Source organism: Stenella coeruleoalba (assembly GCF_951394435.1).
Source record: "Stenella coeruleoalba genome assembly, chromosome: 4".
In the NCBI taxonomy this organism is placed as follows: domain Eukaryota; kingdom Metazoa; phylum Chordata; class Mammalia; order Artiodactyla; family Delphinidae; genus Stenella; species Stenella coeruleoalba.
The window spans coordinates 105224527-105246855 of NC_137149.1; the positions used below are offsets into that span (position 1 = coordinate 105224527).

The window sequence follows — 22329 nt, forward strand, 5'->3', positions numbered from 1 at the left end:
ATTTTAAAAATAATAATAACAACAACTAAAATAAAATGGTCAGAAGCTCTTAAGCAACATGTGATCTATTAGCTAACAGTAATATCTGTAGAGTTTACTGCTTTGTCATTAATATTTACCTGCAAGATTGTCAAGCATGAAGTTCAGTAGCTTTCGGGTTCCATCTGGGTCCTGGTATAAATTGAGAATATCCTGTGATAAAGGATTGCCTAAAGACAAAGAGAAAAATAAAATCTGTAAGAGTTACAATTGGAAGACAAAACAAATATACACTATAAAACAAAATACTAATTTTCTAAAGTGAATTTTACTGTACTTAATCTGTTACATAAATTTAAAGAAATCATAGGAACTAAATACTCTTTGTTGAGCAAGTCATAAAGAAAAACTTCAGAAGAATTATTTCTTTCCAGATTTCAGTTTATACTGTACACCTGTAATTTGGGTGTGTCAAATCACATATATACATACATACATACATACACACACACACATATACACATATTAATCTTGGTCAGTTCTGAAGTAATATCAAAACTTGGCACCCTTAAGTAACCCATAGGTTCTACATTTATCTTTGAAGATAATACTCTAACTGAAAGAAAAACAGCCTTGTATGAGAAAGAACGAGTGATATAAACGAGGGTCTTCCTAGTTAGAATATTTATACTACACATGGAGAAAAGGAAGGTATTTCAAGTGAAAAGAAAACCTATCATTACCAAGATGAGTTAATGAAATGTAGAGGGAAATAAGAATTTTTTTTATGACAGTGATCAGGGGTATCTGAATACTGAGAGTACAGATTTATCAAATTTCAAAAAACAAACTACTGTTAACAGTCTATATATTCTCTTAAGAAATAAAGGCGGTATTTATTAAGACAAGCATGCAAAAATAGTCTAGCAAACAGATTTGAAAAAACAAAAATTGAAGACCTTTCTGAAATGAAGTTTATAACTATTAAAAAAAATCTTTGGAGGAAGACGGGAAGATGGCAGAAGAGTAAGACCTGGAGATCACCTTCCTCCCCACAGATACACCAGAAATACATCTACACGTGGAACAACTCCTACAGAACACCTACTGAACGCTGGCAGAAGTCCTCAGACCTCCCAAAAGGCAAGAAACCCCCCCCACATACCTGGGTAGGGCAAAAGAAAAAAGAATAAACAGAGACAAAAGGATAGGGACGGGACCTGCACCAGTGGGAGGGAGCCATGAAGGAGGAAAGGTTTCCACACAGAAGGCCCTTCGCAGGCGGAGACTGCAGGTGGCGGAGGGGGGAAGCACAAAAACAGAGGTGCAGAGGGCAAAGCAGACAGATTCCCGCACAGAGTATCAGTGCCGACCGGAACTCACCAGCCCAGAGAGGCTTGTCTGCTCACCCGCCGTGGCGGGCGGGGATGCGAGCTGAGGCTCAGGCTTCGGTCGGAGCGCGGGGACAGGACTGGGGTTGGCGGCGTGAACATAGTCAGAAGGGGGTTAGTGCGCGACAGCTGGCTGGGAAGGAGTGTGGGAAAAGTCTGGACCTGCCAAAGAGGCAAGAGACTTTCTCTTCCCTCTCTGTTTCCTGGTGCACGAGGAGAGGGTATTAAGAGCACTGCTTAAAGGAGCTCCAGAGACGGGCGCAAGCCGCGGCTAACAGCGCGGACCCCAGAGACGGGCATGAGATCCTAAGGCTGCTGCTGCTGCCACCAAGAAGCCTGTGTGCGAGCACAGGTCACTGTCCACACCCCCCTTCCTGGAAGCCTGTGCAGCCCGCCACTGCCAGGGTCCCGTGATCCAGGGACAACTTCCTGGGGAGAATGCACAGCGCGCCTCAGGCTGGTGCAACGTCATGCTGGCTTCTGCCGCCGCAGGCTCGTGCCGCACGAAGTGCCCCTCCCTCCACCCCCCTACCGGCCTGAGTGAGCCAGAGCCACCGAAGCAGCTGCTCCTTTAACCCCGTCCTGTCTGAGCGAAGAACAGACGCCCTCTGGCAACCTACATGTAGAGGCGGGTCCAAATCCAAAGCTGAGACCCTGGGAGCTGTGAGAACAAAGAAGAGAAAGGGAAATCTCTCCCAGCAGCCTCAGAAGCAGCGGATTAAAGCTCCACAATCAACTTGATGTGCCCTGCATCTGTGGAATGCGTGAATAGACAACAAATCATCCCAAATTGAGGAGGTGGACTTTGAGAGCAAGATTTATGATTTTTTCCCCTTTTCCTCTTTTTGAAAGTGTGTATGTGTATGCTTCTGTGTCAGATTTTGTCTGTATAGCTTTGCTTCCACCATTTGTCCTAGGGTTCTATCCGTCTGTTTTTGTTTTTTCTTAATAATTATTTTTTATTTTACTACCTTTATTATATTTTATCTTACTTTATTTTACTTTATCTTTTTCTTTCTTTCCTTCCTTCCCTACTTTAGACAACAAATCATCACAAATTGAGGAGGCAGACTTTGAGAGCAAGATTTATGATTTTCTCCCCTTTTCCTCTTTTTGTGAGTGTGTATGTGTATGCTTCTGTGTGAGATTTTGTCTCTATAGCTTTGCTTCCACCATTTGTCCTAGGGTTCTATCCATCCGTTTTTTCTTTTTTGTTTTTTAATTTTTTTCTTAATAATTATTTTTTATTTTACTAACTTTATTATATTTTATCTTACTTTATTTTATTTTACTTTATCTTTCTTTCTTTCTTTCTTCTACTAATTCTATCTTTCTACTTTTTCTCCCTTTTATTCTGAGCCGTGTGGATGAAAGGCTCTTGGTGCTACAGCCAGGCATCAGGGCTGTGCCTCTGAGGTGGGAGAGCCAACTTCAGGACACTGGTCCACAAGAGACCTCCCTGATCCACATAATATGAAATGACGAAAATCTCCCAGAGATCTCCATCTCAACACCAGCACCCAGCTTCACTCAACAACCAGCAAGCTACAGTGCTGGACACCCTATGCCAAACAACTAGCAAGACAGGAACACAACCCCACCCATAAGCAGAGAGGCTGCCTAAAATCATAATAAGGCCACAGACACCCCAAAACACACCACCAGACGTGGACCTGCCCACCAAAAAGACAAGATCCAGCCTCATCCACCTGAACACAGGCACTAGTCCCCTCCACCAGGAAGCCTACACAACCCACTGAACCAACCTTAGCCACTGGGGACAGACACCAAAAACAACGGGAACTACGAACCTGCAGCCTGCAAAAAGGAGACCCCAAACACAGTAACATAAGCAAAATGAGAAGAAAGAAAAACACACAGCAGATGAAGGAGCAAGATAAAAACCCACCAGACCTAACAAATGAAGAGGAAATAGGCAGTCTACCTGAAAAAGAATTCAGAATAATGATAGTAAAGATGATCCAAAAACTTGGAACTAGAATAGACAAAATGCAAGAAACATTTAACAAGGACCTAGAAGAACTAAAGATGAAACAAACAACAATGAAGAACACAATAAATGAAATTAAAAATACTCTAGATGGGATCAATAGCAGAATAACTGAGGCAGAAGAATGGATAAGTGACCTGGAAGATAAAATAGTGGGAATAACTACTGCAGAGCAGAATATAGAAAAACGAATGAAAAGAACTGAGGACAGTCTCGGAGACCTCTGGGACAACATTAAACGCACCAACATTCGAATTATAAGGTTTCCATAAGAAGAAGAGAAAAAGAAAGAGACTGAGAAAATATTTGAAGAGATTATAGTTGAAAACTTCCCTAATATGGGAAAGGAAATAGTTAATCAAGTCCAGGAAGCACAGAGAGTTCCATACAGGATAAATCCAAGGAGAAATACGCCAAGACACATATTAATCAAACTGTAAAAAAGAAATACAAAGAAAACATATTAAAGCAGCAGGGGAAAACAACAAATAACACATAAGGGAATCCCCATAAGGTTAACAGCTGATCTTTCAGCAGAAACTATGCAAGGCAGAAGGGACTGGAAGGACATATTTAAAGTGATGAAGGAGAAAAACCTGCAACCAAGATTACTCTACCCAGCAAGAATCTCATTCAGATTTGATGGAGACATTAAAACCTTTACAGATAAGCAAAAGGTGAGAGAGTTCAGCACCACCAAACCAGCTTTACAACAAATGCTAAAGGAACTTCTCTAGGCAAGAAACACAAGAGAAGGAAAAGACCTACAATAACGAACCCAAAACAATTAAGAAAATGGGAATAGGAACATACATATCGATAATTACCTTAAATGTAAATGGACTAACAATGCTCCCACCAAAAGACACAGATTGGCTGAATGGATACAAAAACAAGACCCATATATATGCTGTCTAAAAGAGACCCACTTCAGACCTAGAGACACATACAGACTGAAAGTAAGGGGATGGAAAAAGATATTCCATGCAAATGGAAACCAAAAGAAAGCTGGAGTAGCAATTCTCATATCAGACAAATAGACTTTAAAATAAAGACTATTAGAAGAGACAAAGAAGGACACTACATAATGATCAAGGGATCGATCCAAGAAGAAGATATAACAATTGTAAATATTTATGCACCCAACATAGGAGCACCTCAATACATAAGGCAAATACTAACAGCCATAAAAGGGGAAATTGACAGTAACACATTCATAGTAGGGGACTGTAAAATCCCACTTTCACCAATGGACAGATCATCCAAATGAAAACAAATAAGGAAACACAAGCTTTACATGATACATTAAACAAGATGGACTTAATTGATATTTATAGGACATTCCATCCAAAACAACAGAATACACTTTTTTCTCAGGTGCTCATGGAACATTCTCCAGGATACATCATATCTTGGGTCACAAATCAAGCCTTGGTAAATTTAAGAACATTGAAATTGTATCAAGTATCTTTTCCGACCACAACGCTATGAGACTAGATATTAATTACAGGAAAATATCTGTAAAAAATACAAACACATGGAGGCTAAACAATACACTACTTAATAACGAAGTGATCACTGAAGAAATCAAAGAGGAAATCAAAAAATACCTAGAAACAAATGACAATGCAGACACGACAACCCAAAATCTATGGGATGCAGCAAAAGCAGTTCTAAGAGGGAAGTTTATGGCAATACAATCCTACCTTAAGAAACAGGAAACATCTCGAAAAAACAACCTAACCTTGCACCTAAAGCAATTAGAGAAAGAAGAACCAAAAAACCCCAAAGTTAGCAGAAGGAAAGAAATCATAAAAATCAGATCAGAAATAAATGAAAAAGAAATGAAGGAAACGATAGCAAAGATCAAAAAAACTAAAAGCTGGTTCTTTGAGAAGATAAACAAAATTGATAAACCATTAGCCAGACTCATCATGAAAAAAAGGGAGAAGACTCAAATCAATAGAATTAGAAATGAAAAAGGAGAAGTAACAACTGACACTACAGAAATACAAAAGATCATGAGAGATTACTACAAGTAATTCTTTGAAAATAAAATGGACAACCTGGAAGAAATGGACAAATTCTTAGAAATGCACAACCTGCCAAGACTGAATCAGGAAGAAATAGAAAATATGAACAGACCAATCACAAGCACTGAAATTGAAACTATGATTAAAAATCTTCCAACAAACAAAAGCCCAGGACCAGATGGCTTCACAGGCGAATTGTATCAAACATTTAGAGAAGAGCTAACACCTATCCTTCTCAAACTCTTCCAAAATATAGCAGAGGGAGGAACACTCCCAAATTCATTCTACGAGGCCACCATCACCTTGATTCGAAAACCAGGCAAGGATGTCACAAAGAAAGAAAACTACAGGCCAATATCACTAATGAACATAGATGCAAAAATCCTCATCAAAATACTAGCAAACAGAATCCAACATCACATTAAAAGTTTCATACACCATGATCAAGTGGGGTTTATTCCAGGAATGCAAGGATTCTTCAATATACGCAAATCAGTCAACGAGATACACCATATTAACAAACTGAAGGAGAAAAACCATATGATCATCTCAATAGATGCAGAGAAAGCTTTCAACAAAATTCAACACCCATTTATGATAAAAACCCTCCAGAAAGTAGGCATAGAGGGAACTTTCCTCAACATAATAAAAGCCATATATGACAAACCCACAGCCAACATAGTTTGCAATGGTGAAAAAGTGAAGGCATTTCTTCTAGGATCAGGAACAAGACAAGGTTTCCCACTCTCACCACTCTTATTCAACATAGTTTTGGAAGTTTTAGCCACAGCAATCAGAGAAGGAAAGGAAATAAAAGGAATCCAAATCAGAAAAGAAGAAGTAAAGCTGTCACTGTTTGCAGATGACATGATACTATACATAGAAAATCCTAAAGATGCTATCAGAAAACTACTAGAGCTAATCAATGAATTTGGTAAAGTTGCAGGATACAAAATTAATGCACAGAAATCTCCTGCATTCCTATACACTAATGATGAAAAATCTAACAGTGAAATTAAGGAAACACTCCCATTTACTATTGCAACAAAAAGAATAAAATACCTACGAATAAACCTACCTAGAGAGGCAAAAGACGTGTGTGTATGCAGAAAACTATAAGACAGTGATGAAAGAAATTAAAGGTGATAATGAACAGATGGAGAGATATACCATGTTCTTGGATTGGAACCATCAACATTGTGAAAATGACTATACTACCCAAAGCAATCTACAGATTCAGTGCAATCCCTGTCAAACTACCAATGGCATTTTTCACAGAACTAGAACAAAAAATTTCACAATTTGTATGGAAACACAAAAGATCCCGAATAGCCAAAGCAATCTTGAGAAAGAAAAACGGAGTTGGAGGAATCAGGCTCCTGGCTTCAGACTATACTACAAAGCTACAGTAATCAGGACAGTATGGTACTGGCACAAATATAGAAATATAGATCAATGGAAAAGGATAGAAAGCCCAGAGATAAACCCATGCACATATGGTCACCTTATTTTTGATAAAGGAGGCAAGAATATACAATGGAAAAAAGACAGCCTCTTCCGTATGTGGTGCTGGGAAAACTAGACAGATACATGTAAAAGAATGAAATTAGAACACTCCCTAATACCATATACAAAAATAAACTCAAAATGGATTAAAGACCTAAATGTAAGGCCAGATACTATAGAACTCTTAGTGGAAAACATAGGCAGAATACTCTATGACATAAGTCACAGCAAGATCCTTTTTGACCCACCTCCTAGAGAGATGGAAATAAAAACAAAACTAAACAAATGGGACCTAATGAAACTTAAAAGCTTTTGCACAGCAAAGGAAACCATAAACAAGACCAAAAGAAAAGCGTCAGAATGGGAGAAAATACTTGTAAATGAAGCAACTGAGAGAGGATTAATTTCCAAAATTTACAAGCAGCTCATGCAGCTCAATAACAAAAAAACAAACAACGCAATCCAAAAATGGGCAGAAGACCTAAATAGACATTTCCCCAAAGAAGATATACAGACTGCCAACAAACACATGAAAGAATGCTCAACATCATTAATCATTAGAGAAATGCAGATCAAAACTACAATGAGATATCATCTCATAGAAACAATAAATGCTGGAGAGGGTGTGGAGAAAAGGGATCACTCTTGCACTGCTGGTGGGAATGTGAATTAGTACAGCCACTATGGAGAACACTATGGAGGTTCCTTAAAAAACTAAAAATAGAACTACCATACGAACCAGCAATCCCACTACTGGGCATACACCCTGAGAAAACCATAATTCAAAAAGAGTCATGTACCAAAATGTTCACTGCAGCTCTATTTACAATAGCCTGGAGATGGAAACAACCTAAGTGTCCATCATCAGATGAATGGATAAAGAAGATGTGGCACATATATACAATGGAATATTACTCAACCATAAAAAGAAACGAAATTGAGCTATTTGTAATGAGGTGGATAGACCTAGAGTCTGTCATACAGAGTGAAGTAAGTCAGAAAGAGAAAGACAAATACCGTATGCTAACACATATATATGGAATTTAAGAAAAAAATGTCATGAAGAACCTAGGGGTAAGACAGGAATAAAGACACAGACCTACTAGAGAATGGACTTGAGGATATGGGGAGGGGGAAGGGTAATCTGTGACAAAGTGAGAGAGAGGCATGGATATATATACACTACCAAACGTAAGGTAGATAGCTAGTGGGAAGCAGCCGCATAGCACAGGGAGATCAGCTCGGTGCTTTGTGACCGCCTGGACGGGTGGGAAAGGGAGGGTGGGAGGGAGGGAGACGCAAGAGGGAAGAGATAATGGGGACATATGTATATGTATAACTGATTCACTTTGTTATAAAGCAGAAACTAACACACCATTGTAAAGCAATTGTACTCCAATAAGATGTGAAAAAAAAGCTTTAATGCAACACACACCAATCAGAATAGCTAAAATTAAAATGCAATGACCAACGAAGTGGTTAGGAAGAATGTGAAGTACCTGGAACTCTCAGAAGTTGCTGATGAAAGTGTAAAATAGTGCAACTATGGTGAAAATCTGGTTAGTAGCTTCCAACTGACTTGAAAGTGGGAAAAAGAAACTTCCTGGGTTGATGGAAATGTTCTACATCTTGAGTTAGGCAGTTACTTTTGTCAAAATTAGTCAAGCAGCATACTTAAGTATTTGGGTATTTTACTGTATGTAATTATAATTCAATAAAGTACTAGGGGAAAAAAACATGAGTGAGTTAGGCAGTAGATGACATACAGCTGAAAATAAAATAAGTGAACAGGAAAACTATATTCAAAGAAATTACCCAGAATGCATCACTGAGCATCCAGAAAATGTAAAATATGAGACAATAAAAATATGGGAGTTAGAACAAGAAATCTTAATATACGTTGAATTGGAGCTCTAGAAAGAGAGAACAGTACTTTGGTTTCTGGTCTGACGTGTAAAGAGACTGGAAGTTGTCACTCCCACCTCCGCAACTGAGGTCACAGGGCAAACTGCTGTCCTGAACACAAGCAGGGCCCCACACTTTGGTGCGTTTTACTCCCCAGGGTCCTACTGGGTTCTCACTATAAATACTGGAGAAAAATCCCCCTGTGCTTCTGTTAGGGGAGAGGGAAAGTAATGTTCTCCTTAACCAATTCTGCCCCCAAGGGAAACCATTTTACCAGAGTACAACCAAGTGAGGTTTTACCAAAGCCTAACCAACCCAATATTTCTCTTATCCCACTCCAGCCCCCTCTAGTGTGTGGGGAGGGAGGATACCCAACTCAGACTCACCAAAAGACTGAGACCTAATCATAGGACTAGAGGACTCTTCCTCTCCTTCACACTTCATCACATCAATAGAGCTCCTATATAACAAAGGGTTAGAGGTCAAGAACTGCAAGCCTCAGACCCTAGCTAAAGAGTCTCTGGGAAAACCCAAGGATAACAGAGGCGACAAAAACAAGGATATGAGAGGAAATTTTAGACTCTGACACACAGATGGAATAAACAGTAAACACATTCCGACTCCTAGCCAGAAGGAGATTAGAGAGAGAGGAGAAATGAGAGAGGCAATATTCAAAAAGAAAAAGGCTGCAAACTTTCAAAAGCTAACTTTTTAAAAATTGAATAAACTGATACAAGAAGCACAACATATACAAAGAAGTTTACGAAAACTTTCATTTTACATTGTACTGCAAACTAGAGAATGCCAATGGCAAATACAAGACTTTAAAACCAGATAGGGAAAAAGGATCAATTACTTCTAAAGAAAAAAATATGAGAATGCCAACAAAATTCATTAACAACAGAATACAGTACAGTAACAATACAGTAGAATAATATCTCTAAAGAGTTGCAAGATGGTATTTGAGACTTTAATACTCCTCTACCAGGCACCAATATAAAAAGTAGACAGAAAATCAACAAAGATGAAGAAGACCCTAACAACACTGTTAAACAACTAACTGATATCTACATAATACTCTACTCAATAACAGGAAGATATACATTCTTTTCAAATACACATGAATATTCACCAAGAGAGACCATACTTTGGGCCAGGAAACAAACTATAACATATTTAAATGAAATGAAATCACACAAAGCATACTATCCGACCATAACAAAACTAGAAATTGACAACAGACAGACATCTGGAAAATCCCCAAGTACTTTGATACAACTAAATCAGTGTTTAGAGGAAAATAGTATCAAACGCTTATATTAGAAAAATCTAAAATCAGTGACCTAACCTCCATATTAAGAATCTAAAAAATAGAAGAGCAAATACACCCCCAAAGAAACCAAAAGGAAGGAACTAATAAAGAGCCAAAATCTATAAAATCTAAAATAGGAAAACAACAGATTACTACTGAACCCAAAAGATGGTACTTTGAAAGAGGCAATAAAATTGACAAACCTCTCTTTGACCAGGACAAAAAGACACAAACTATAAACATAAAAAACGAAAGATGGAACAGCCCTTGATACATTAAAAGGATAGAGAATATTAAAAAATATTTATTTGCATAAATTCAACAACTTAGAAGAAATGAATAAGTTCCTTCTAAGACAGAAACTACCACACCTCAAAAAGAAATGGAGAACAGCAAAAATGGCAGAGAAGAACTCCAAAATTTTGCCCCTCCACAAAAGCAGTAACAAAACCCAAAAAAGCTAGCAAAAATTGCAGACTCAACTATGTCAGAACTCTGGAAATTAACTAAATGATTACGGCAACCCAGGGGGTATTTATTCAAGAAAAAAAGGACAGTGATTTGTCAAGTTTTAAACCTTCTCCTGGTCCCTCATTGCCAGGGCAGCTTGGCAGCCACTGGAGCAACCAAAACTGAGCTGGAGCACTCTCAAAGCCTCATTCACAAACACTAGTCATTATCTGACCTGTGTGGTGGTTCCTCTACTCTTGCATAGCGTTAAAAGACTTCTTCCTGGAGGGGAAGGAGGAAACTATTACTGGAAAATGTTTTAAAGTTGTAGGTGTCCAAGGTCATGGAAACAGCTGGGGCAAACAACTGACTAACCAAAAAGCTTAAAAGGAAAAACTTGGGAATGAGATGTCACTACGTGGTCCAAAAAGCTCTGACATACTCCTGGGACTCTAGAAGGTCATATGGACATGGAGGCCTATGCACATGCTTAGGAAAGACCTAAAAATAGCCTAAGCTCTCACCTCTGTCTGACCTTGAGGCTTTGCAATGAAGGAAGTGAAGGACAAGGCGGAGTTATAAACTTCTTGACTGAGTAATGAAGGTGAGCCCCAAAACACACACCAAGCCTCTTGGCCAGGAGTGGGAGACTTACTGGTTACAGGCAGTTAAGGAAATCTCTGTCCAACCATTAGCTGACCATAAACTGAATAAAAAGGCTTCAATGGCCACACATGACAAAGCATACAAAATTTACAGAATTAGTTCTGAAAAGTCACTAAAGCAACAAACAACAAATAAAACAAGCAGCAACAACAGACAACCCTGGGAAGGGGAGAGAGTCTAATTCCAAAGTTGCTGCATTATTTTAAATGTCCAGTTCTTAACCAAAAAAACCCTATGAAACGTACAAAGAAACAAGAGAGTATGTCCCATACAAACGGAGAAGAGCCATCAATAAAAACTGTCCCTAAGAACAATAAAAACTGTACCCAAGGACTTAATAGAAAACACTTTGAAAATCCAGTATTTTAATATGCTTAAAGAGCTGAAGAAAACCATGTCTAAAGAATTAAAATGAAGTATGAGAATGATATCTCACCAAACAGAGAATATCAAAAAAGAAACCGAAATTATAAAAAGGAGCCAAATAGAAATTATAAAACAAAACAAAACAAAATCACTAGAAGGGCTCAATATCAGTATTGAACAGGTAAAAGATCTGTGACCCTGAAGAGAGGTTAGTTGAAGTTACACAGCCTGAAGAAAAGAAAAAAGAATGAAGAAAAATTAACAGAGCTCAGAGATCTATCAGACAACAAGTGTACCAACATATGCAAAATGGGAGTCCCAGAAGAGGAGGAGAAAAAAGAACAGGAAAAAAATGTAAAGAAAAAATGGTCAAAAGATCCCAAATTTAATGGAAATCATTAATAGAAGAAGCTCAATAAACTCCAAGTAAAATAAAATGTAAGTGAGATCTACTCCTGGACAAATTATAATAAAACTGTGCAAAGTCAAAGACAGAAAGAGAATCTTGAAAGCTCTAAGACAGAAGTGACTCATCGTATACAGACCCTCAAAATAAGATTAACAGCTAGTTTCTCATCAGAAACCATGGAGGCCAAAAGGCAGTAGAATAACATATTCAAAGTACTGAAAGGGGAAAAAGAAACAAAAAACAAACAAAAAAAACTATCAACCAAGAATTCTATATCCAGCAAAAATGTCCTTCAAAAATAAAGGGGATACTAAGACATTACCAAATAAACAAACAGAGTTTCTCACTAGCAGACCAACCCTGCAGGAAATACTAAAGAGATTCCTCTAGCTGAAATGAAAGGACACAGAACAGCAACTTGAATCCATATGAAAAATCAAGAGTACCAATAAAGGTACTTTACATAGCACATATAAAAGACAGTATAAATGTAATTTTTGTTTTTATTTTTTTCTCCTGATATAACTGCATATAGCAATAATTATAAATCTATGTCGATGGGCACACAATGTAAAAAGATGATATTTGTAAAGATAACAGCATAAAAGAGAAGTGAATGGAGTTACAGGTGCAAAGTTCTTTTATATTATTGAAACTAAATTGCCATTGATCCAAATTAGATTGCTGTAAACTAAGATGTTAATTATAATCCTCAGGGTAACCACTAAGAAAATAACTCAAAATAACATAGTAAAAGAAACAAGGGAATTAAACTGTACACTGGAAAATATCCATTCAGCACAAGAGAAGGCATTAATTGAGGAACAGTGGAACAAAAAGGACACAACACATACAGAAAACAAATAGCAAAATGACTGACGTGAATCCTACTTTATCAGCAAATACATTAAATGTAAGTGGATTAAACTCTGATTAAAAAGCAGAGATTAGCAGAATGAATAATTAAACATGATTCATTATATGCTATCCAGAAGAGAGACACTATAGATCAAAGACATAAATAGATAGAAAGTAAAAGCACAGAAAAAGGTATGACATGCAAACAGTAACCAAGAGAGTTGAAGTAGCTACACTAAGACAGGGATAACCTCAATGTCTTATATCAATGAAAGAAACTGAATTAGTAGTTAAAAACTTTTCAACAAAGAAAATTTCAGGCCCATATAGTTTTACTGGAAAATACTACCAATAATATAAGAAAGAAATAATACAAATGGAAATGCTTCAAGAAAATAGAAGTGTTAGTAACACTTTCCAACTCATTTTACGAAGTCAGTAGTATCCTTATCAAGCTAGATAAAAACATTGTAAAAAAAAATACTACAGAATGCCTTACAATCATAAATGTATAAATCCTCAACAAAATACTAGCAAATTCAGTAATATATTAAAAACAAAATACATTATGGCTAAGTGGTATTTAAAATGGGAATAGAAGGTGAGTTCTACCTCTTGATAGAAGTCTGATTATTAATGAAAAACCACCAATGTAAATCAGCATATAAACAAGTAAAGAAGAAAAGTTATGATCATTTCAACAGTTGCACAGAAAGTATCTGACCAAATTCAACTTGCATCAATGACAAAAATCCTCAGCAAAAGTGAAGAAATAGAAGGAAAATTTATTTAACCTGAAAAAGCACCAAAAAACTTGCAGTTGATATAATTCATGGTGAAAGACTGAACACTTTCTCCCTAAAGTTAAGAACAGGGCAAGGACATGCACTGTCATCACTTCTATTTAATATTGTCCTTGCCAGTGTGATAAGGCAAAAAATAAGGAAAGGAAGAAATGAAAAGGTCTCTATTCACAGATTAAAAGGTTGTAAAAGTTCCTAGAAGTAATAAGTTTACAAATGTTGCAAGGGATAAGGTCAATATACTTTTAAATGAATTGTGTTTTAGTTCTATAAAATATCAATGAATAACTGGAAATTTTAAAAGTAGTATCATTTACAATAGCATCAAATATCAAATAAGTAACAAATCCAGCAACAATATATAAATCTAGCAAAATATTTGCAAGATCTGCATGCTGAAAACTACAAAACATCAAAAAAAAATAAAGAAGACCTGCGTAAATAGAGAGGTACACTGTATTCACAGATTGGAAGACTCAGTATTAAGTCTCAAGATTAACAAAATGATTCTTCCTCCAAACTGATCTACATATTCAATACAATTCAAATAAAAAATCTAGCAGGATATTTTGCAAAAATCACAATCTGATTCTAAAACTTATATGGAAATGCAAAGCATTTAGAGGTGTCAACACAATTTTGAAAAATAACTACAGAGTTGGAGAACACATACTATATAATCTCAGGGCTTACCACAAAGCTGCAACAATCAAACATTTTGGTATTGGCATAGATCAGTGGACAGTTTATGTATCTAGCAGTAGACCCACCCACATAAATTTGGGTCTAATGAATTTTGACAAAGTTGCAAGAAAATCCACGTGGAAAGCATAATCTTTTCAACAAATAGTGCTTGGAATGACTGGATGTACATATGCAAAAGAACTAACTTTGTACCATATTTACAAAAACTAACTTAAAACAGACCACAGACCTATATGAAAAACCTAATTATAAAATTTCTAGAAGAAAACCTTCATGTACTTGGGTGAGGTAGATATATCTTAGATGTACTTGGGTGAGGTAAATACATCTTCGGTGTATTTGGTAAATACACCAAAGACATAATCCATAGATGAAAACGAGTGATAAATGGGACCGCATCAAAACGGAAAATTGCTCTTTAAAAGGCCCTGTAAAGAAAATAAACATACAAGCCACAGACTGGGAGAAAATATCTGCAAAACATACTTTAAAAAGGACTTGAATCCAAAACATATAATAAACTCTCAAAATCTCAGTAATTAGAAAAAAAGCAACTCAATAATAAAACTAGGCAAAAGATGTGAATAAATACTTCCTTCACCAACGAAGACATACAGATGGCAAATAAACACATGAAAAGTATAATTACTCATTAGAGAAATGACAAGCTAAACCACAATGATATTACATCCTACTAGAATGAAAAATTTAAAAAAAAAATTGATAATACCAAGAAGTACTGACAAGGATGCAGAGCCAACTAAAACTCTCTCATATTTTTGGCAGGAATACAAAATGATAAATCCACTATGTTGGATTATTAGACAAACAGTCTGGCAGTTTCTTATGAAGTCCAACATACACTTACCATACCACCTGGCAGTTCCAGTCCTAGGTATTTACCCAAGTAAAATATAACTTAGTTCACACAGAAATCTATACAAATGTTTACAGTGCCTTTATTCTTAATCACTCATAACTGGAAACAACCCAAATGTCCTTCAACTTGTGAACAGATAAAAATCGGTGGTATATCCACACAATCGGATACTACTTGGCAACAGAAATGAGCTACTGAAATACACAAGATGGATGAACCTCAAATACATTATGTTAAATGAAAGAATCCAGACTCAAAAGGCTACATACTATGTTTCTATATATGACATTCTGGAAAAGTAGTTGCCAAGGGCTAAGAGTGGGACAAGGTGTTGACTTCAACGAACACAAATGAATTCTGGAGGGTGACAGAACAGTTCTATTTCTCAATTGTAGTGGTGGTTATGCAACTGCATACATCTGTCAACATTCACCAAATGTGAATGTCTGTCAACAAAGAGGTCAATTTTACTACATACATATAGTTCAGTAAAAAAAAGTTGCTAAAAATTTAATTTTTCAAAAATATATTCAAGGTATAATTTCAAGAGTGACCACTGAGAGTCCAGAAATAGAATGTACAAATCCCACACCAACAGAAGTATATAGATCAAGAAACAAACAAGGGGGGAAAAATCTGTTTTTAGAAAGGCAAAAAGAAAACAAAAAAATCACACAAAGAATGGAATCAAAAAGTAGGATGGCAACCAGACAAAAATATCAATAATTGCAATAGAGGTAAGGCAATTGGTCTGAACCCACATATTAAAATAAAGTCAGACAGGATTAAAAACAAAGACCAGTTATATACTTTTTGTAAGAGACACACCTAAGCATAAGTACACAGAAAGGTTGAAAGTAAACAAAGGAGAAAAGATGTATTATACAAACATTAACCAAAAGAAAACTTGCATAGCTATATGAGACAAAAAAGATCGTAAGATGAAAACCCTAACAGGAGGCTCATGACCTAATATCAGGTTCAATTTACCAGAAGGTATAGCAATATATAGGCATAGTTGGTATACCTAATAAAATAAACTCAAAGGCTGTAAGCAAAAGCTGACTGGACTACATGGGGAAATGAACAAATTCAGCATTTAAATGGAAATTTTAGCATATATACCTTAATTATTAAAAGAGCAAACAGTCAAAAATTTATAAAGATACAGAAAATATGAGGAACACAGCTAACAAATTTGATCTAATGGAGAAACATATAGATCTGTACCTAACAATTAGAAAAACAATACTCTTTTCAGATGCAGTAAAACGTTTATAAAAATTGATCACATACCAGCCCATAAAGCAGGAATCAACAAATGTAAAAGAACTTGTTCATACAGGTTACCCTAACAGCCTATAATGCAATTAAGTTTAAATTTAACAATAAAGAAAGGTAAATTTAAAATCACACGTGCATGGAAATTTTAAATAACTGATGAGTCAAAGAAGATATGATAACCTATATTAATAATACTTAGGCAAAAATGATGAGAATATTTCATATCAAAATCATGGGTTGCCAAATAAATTTATAGTCTTGCCAAAAAAATTTATGGCCTTAACTGCTTATATTTATTTGAAAATAAGGAAATCTAAATATGAATAAGCCATATATCCAACTTAAAAAGAGAAAAAAGGAAAAAAACTATAATAAATCCAAACAAAACAGAATAAAGAAAAACAAACAAACCAGTTTTTTAAAAATAAAAGCCAATACTGACTCACTGAAAAGAACATAACTGACAAATCTCTGGGGAGACTAAATCAGAAAAAAGATAGAAAGCACAAATAATCTTACTAATGAAGAAGGGGGTAATATAAACAAGAGTCTAAAAATATATCAAGAGAATATTATGAACGTTTTTATGCAAATTTGAAAACTTTAAAAAGCTGAAAAATTCCAATATTACAGATACAGTCCAAAAAAACTGACTCATCAGCAATTAGAAAGATTCAATGATTCTTATAACTACAAATACATTGAGGTGATAGTTCCACCAGGCAATGGTAGTTTTATAGTCTTGTTCCACCAAAATTTCAAGGAACAGATTAATTCAATATTATACAAACTCTTTGAGAAAACTGAGTAAGAACAGTAAGAACACATGTCTATCTTATTCATGAACATACATGAAAAATTCCTTTAGAAAGTTATTGTGAAAGGCAGTCCATCAGGGTCCCTGTGCTTCCCCCCTTCATTCTTTGTGAGTGCAACAGATTCTGAGACTTATCTGTCTCTTGATACTGAGCAGTTTCCATAGCTAGTTAAATAGGGAACTAAACAGGTCAAGGCAACCAGAGCAATACTTCCATATAACTTTTTGTACCCCTGGAGAATCAGGATTAGTTGTTTTGTTTTGGTTTTTTTGCAGCTAGCTACAATATTTGCTGCTTGCTTGAAAAGTGCTGCACCTTTGGACTTAAATTACTCAATTGCAATGCAAACTCTTTGTGTATACAGCATGTGTCTGGGTCCACCTTGTTGCTTGAGTGATAACGTTCTTTGTCTCTGACCCAAGAGTCTCATGTCTTCTACCATTATCCATGAAGCAATAATTGGCTAACTTATTAGCTTGTAATAGGGTAAAATCTCAGAGCCTTAACAGTTCTTGACAAACACTATCAAAATAAATCCAGCAGTGTATAAAAGCACCAAGTTGGGTTTACCTCAGGAATCCAAGTGTGGTTTAAAGGGGCAGGTTGGGGGGACGCTTACATATAATTTACCACTTCAATATATGAAATGAGAAAATAATGTAATCATCTCAATAGATGAAGAAAAGCATTTAATAAACTTCAGCACCCAAATAAGGATTAGCAAAGTAGAAATAGAAGGAAACTTCTAGAACCTAAAAACTTTTTACCAAAAATATAGAGCAAATATTCTTAATGGAAAAATATTGGAAACATTTCCTTTAAAATTGTGATTAGAAGCATGCCCAGTATTAATGCTTCTATTAGATATTGTATTAAACACGCCAGTACATTACAATAAGGAAAAGAAATTATAAGAATTTGAAAGGAACAAAGTCTTTATCAGCAGATGAAATCATTATCTGCATACAATACCTAAAGAATTTGTAAACAAACTTTTAGGAAGAATTTAGCCAAGAAGGCTTATTATAAGATCTTTTTTCTTTTTAATGGTAATTCGTATACCCCAACAGCAAACAGGCAGAAAAAGCAACTTAAAAAAGACATGGTTTATAAGAGGAACAAAGAAACTTATAAAGTATCTAGAAACAAATCTACAAAAGATATGCCTGAACAGTGTGCAGAAAGTTATAAAATTTTATTCAAAGACATTAAATAAGATCTAAATAAATGGGGAGAATGCACAAATTCATGGATAGGAAGACTCAATGTAATTAACATGTCAATTTTTCTTAAATTGATCCAGACATTCAATGCAGTTCCAAAGTCCCAACAGCATTTTTTGTGAAACTTAACAAGCTGTTTCTTATGTATGAGGAAGATTCAAGGCACCCAAACTGCCAAGACACTGCAAAAGTAAAATGTAAAGAGACTTCCCAAAAGAGATATCAAATCTTAATATAAAGCCATAGTAACAATTATGACAATGTAGTAATCAGTGCAAGGTGAGACAAACTGACTGGGTACAGACTGGGTACTGCTGGGTACAGAGAATGGAGATCCCAAAACAAGCCTACGACACATTGCTGATATATGAGAGAGGTGACTTTGCTGATCAGTGGGAAAAGGGAAAACTAGTCACTAAATGATGTTGAGACAACTGGTTATTCACAAGGAAAAGACAAAATGAGATCCCTCCCAAAATTAGACCTCTCATACCATATTAAAAAATCAACTCCAAATGAATAAAAGAATTAACTATGAAAAGCAAAACTTTACAACAACTTTTAAGAGATAATATAGAAAAACTATTTATGACTGGGGTAGGGCAGGATTTCTTTAATAAAACATAAGATGCACTAGTCACAAAAGAAAAGAATTTTAAATTCAACTACAATAAAAAAAAATCAAGGGCTTCCCTGGTGGCGCAGTTGTTGAGAGTCCACCTGCCGTTGCAGGGGACACGGGTTCGTGCCCCGGTCCGGGAAGATCCCACATGCCGTGGAGCAGCTGGGCCCGTAAGCCATGGCTGCTGAGCCTGCGCGTCCGGAGCCTGTGCTCCGCAACGGGAGAGGCCACAACAGTGAGAGGCCCGCGTATCGCAAAAAAAAAAAAAATCAAATCTATTCATTAAACAATACCAACAAAGAAAACAGAAAGAAAAGCCAGAGTGGAAGAAGACATTTACAATACAAAATAGACAAAAGTTAAAAATTCCAAGTGAAAATAAGCAAAAGATATCAATAGCAATTTCAGAGAAGAAACGTGGCCAATACATATATGAAAAGATTCTCAGTTTTATTATCAATTAGGAAAATGTAAATTAAGGTAGGACTAGAAACTGTTTCACACTTGATAACTGGCAAAACTTTAAAAATCTGACAATACTAAGTAAGTGTTGGGAAGAAGACAGAAAAATGGCAACTGTATTACTTTCGGGAGTATATTTTAGTATAGCTACTTTGTAAAATATTATGGCATTACCTAATAAACCTAAGAATGTATAAGCTTCTTTCTATAACCCAACAATTCCATTCCTAGGAACTCTATCAGGAGACATGTACAAGAATGTTCATGGCTACATTGCTTATAGTAGTCAAAAAAAGGTGGAAACAATCTAAATATCTATAGTAGAATGAATTACAGCATATTCATATAACAGAATACAACACAGCAATGAAACAGATTAACTACAATTACACGAATGCATAAATGTATGAATCGTAAATACATAAAGTCAAAACCAAGTCACAGAAAATTACATTCAGTAGGATTCCATTTATATAAAGGTTAAAACACCCTTAACAGATACATATATAAGCTCAGTATCTGGCACATAGTATGTGCTCATCAATACCTGTTGGATGACCGAAAGAAAACTAACAGAATTTAGGACAGTAATAACCTCTGGGAGAAGTGATGAAGATGTAATCAAGAAAAGGCACACAGGAAACTTAAAAGATACAGGGGATCTACACCAACAAGGTTTGATTGTGCCTATTTCCCAATAATCTCACCTACAGTTAGTTTATCAAATTTTTGGAATTCATCCAATCTGATAGGTAAAAATTGAGTATAGTCTCAATTTGCATTGTTATTATTATATAATGTTGATCAACTTTCTAATTTTACAGCCATTTGTAAATCCTCTTATATGAATTATTAATATGCTCTCTAATAGACTGTCTTTTATTTACTGATTTCCAGAAGCTCATTATACAATACAGAAGAAAGTACTTTGCCTCCTATATGAGTGGCAATCGGATTTTTAAATGCATTTTTTAAAAAGGTACTGAGAACGTTAGATAATGGGTGTGTAGTTACTTATTTTATTTTCTTTAAAATGTTACTCTGTGTATATTATGATATATTTCATGAATTAAAAAGTTTACATAGTAAAAGAATCTTCAACTGCCATGGTCCATTTTATTTTAAGGGAGATAAGTAATTCTTAGAAGGAAGCTAGAAATCTTCACAATTATTGAAGTTCTAAAGTTTTTATTATTTGGGGACATCAATGTTTAATGCCTGAGGACAACTGTTCGGCCCATATGTCAGAGAAAGTATTGCTTTATACCTTAGGACATGAATTCTAAATTATTTAAAAATAACTATATGAGAATTGTTTTCACTTACACCTTTTCTTCCATAAAACTAATACAGTTTGGATTTTTCTTTTAAGTGACTTAAAAGAACATTTCCAACTTCCTGGACTGGCCATGTTTGTAGTTTTTAAATTGGCCTTCTTATCCTAACTCTTCAAATACCCTACCCACCACACATACTCCTCAAGTCTCAAAATAGCATTTCTAAAAATTAACTTGTTGAGCCAGGATGATCAAATTCATTATCAAAATTTCAGTATCTATGTTTCAGAGGAAGACAGGAAATGGAAGAAAGGCACTCCTTTTTCTGGTTTCAAGACAAAATGGAATCTTAGAGGCCATCCATTTTCATTGTTTCTTTTAAATATATCACAGTGCTATTTTAAGTGCTCCACTCTACTCCCTCCCCCCTTTTTTGGGCACAAAGTACCACTATGTGGTTATTAAAACTGATTAAGAAATTATTTCAAGTTTTACCTTCCTAAGAATATAAAGCTACCATTCATTAGGAACATTTTATTCCTTCAATTCCTTCATAAAATCAATCCTGTTTTTACCACCTTAAAGTTTTGAAAGATGGCAGGGAGGGCTCTGGCTTTCTTTCATTTCTAAAAGGTCTCTGCTCTTCTGTACTGATCACCTGAACACAAAATAGCACTGCCAGAAAAACAGATTCTCACAGAAGAGGAAAGCCTGCAGATAGGTATTTATATTGAATTTAAATTGAAGTTTAATGAAAAGGAATTTATCCATAGGCACGGACAAAGCTAAGTTACAGCTGGTAAAGCAGAGCTGGTGCCTGATTTGAAAGTCTAAAGTGAGATTTTAACAAATGTGAATCATCAGTAGACAAGGGACACTAGAATCAAAGTCCAACCAAAGACAGTAGTTTGGAAGACTAACATTTTAACTAGTAAATGAAGAACCCAGGAGATAAAGGATATTCAGAAAGATTCATTCAGTTGATACTAAGCTAAATTTTCTGAGAACATGTCTCTTTTTTCTTTTTTTTTTTTTTTTGCGGTATGCAGGCCTCTCACTGTTGTGGCCTCTCCCGTTGCGGAGCACAGGCTCCGGACGTGCAGGCTCAGCGGCCATGGCTCATGGGCCCAGCCGCTCCATGGCATGTGGGATCTTCCCGGACCAGGGCACGAACCTGTGTCCCCTGCATCGGCAGGCGGACTCTCAACCACTGCGCCACCAGGGAAGCCCAGAGAACATGTCTCTATATGAGATAACATGGAATAGAGTTATGAAACAGTAAGATATATAATATTTGCTTTTCCAGGAATGTTATGTGGTATGAAGGGTAAGTCCAACTGGGTTCAATAGCAAGGTATTCATTTGTCAT

At 35.9% G+C, this 22329-nt stretch overlaps 1 protein-coding gene across 7 annotated transcripts in view; it reads right to left on the bottom strand.

Annotated features, from left to right (window-relative positions):
- CNOT6L (CCR4-NOT transcription complex subunit 6 like) overlaps positions 1-22329 on the bottom strand; it is a 120899-nt gene that overhangs the window by 44639 nt on the left and 53931 nt on the right. For all 7 annotated transcript variants that reach the window (XM_079919783.1, XM_079919782.1, XM_079919778.1 and 4 more), the window contains exon 5: positions 120-209. In XM_079919783.1, the coding sequence (XP_079775909.1) occupies positions 120-209 (90 nt within the window). The remainder of the gene's footprint in view (positions 1-119; positions 210-22329) is intronic.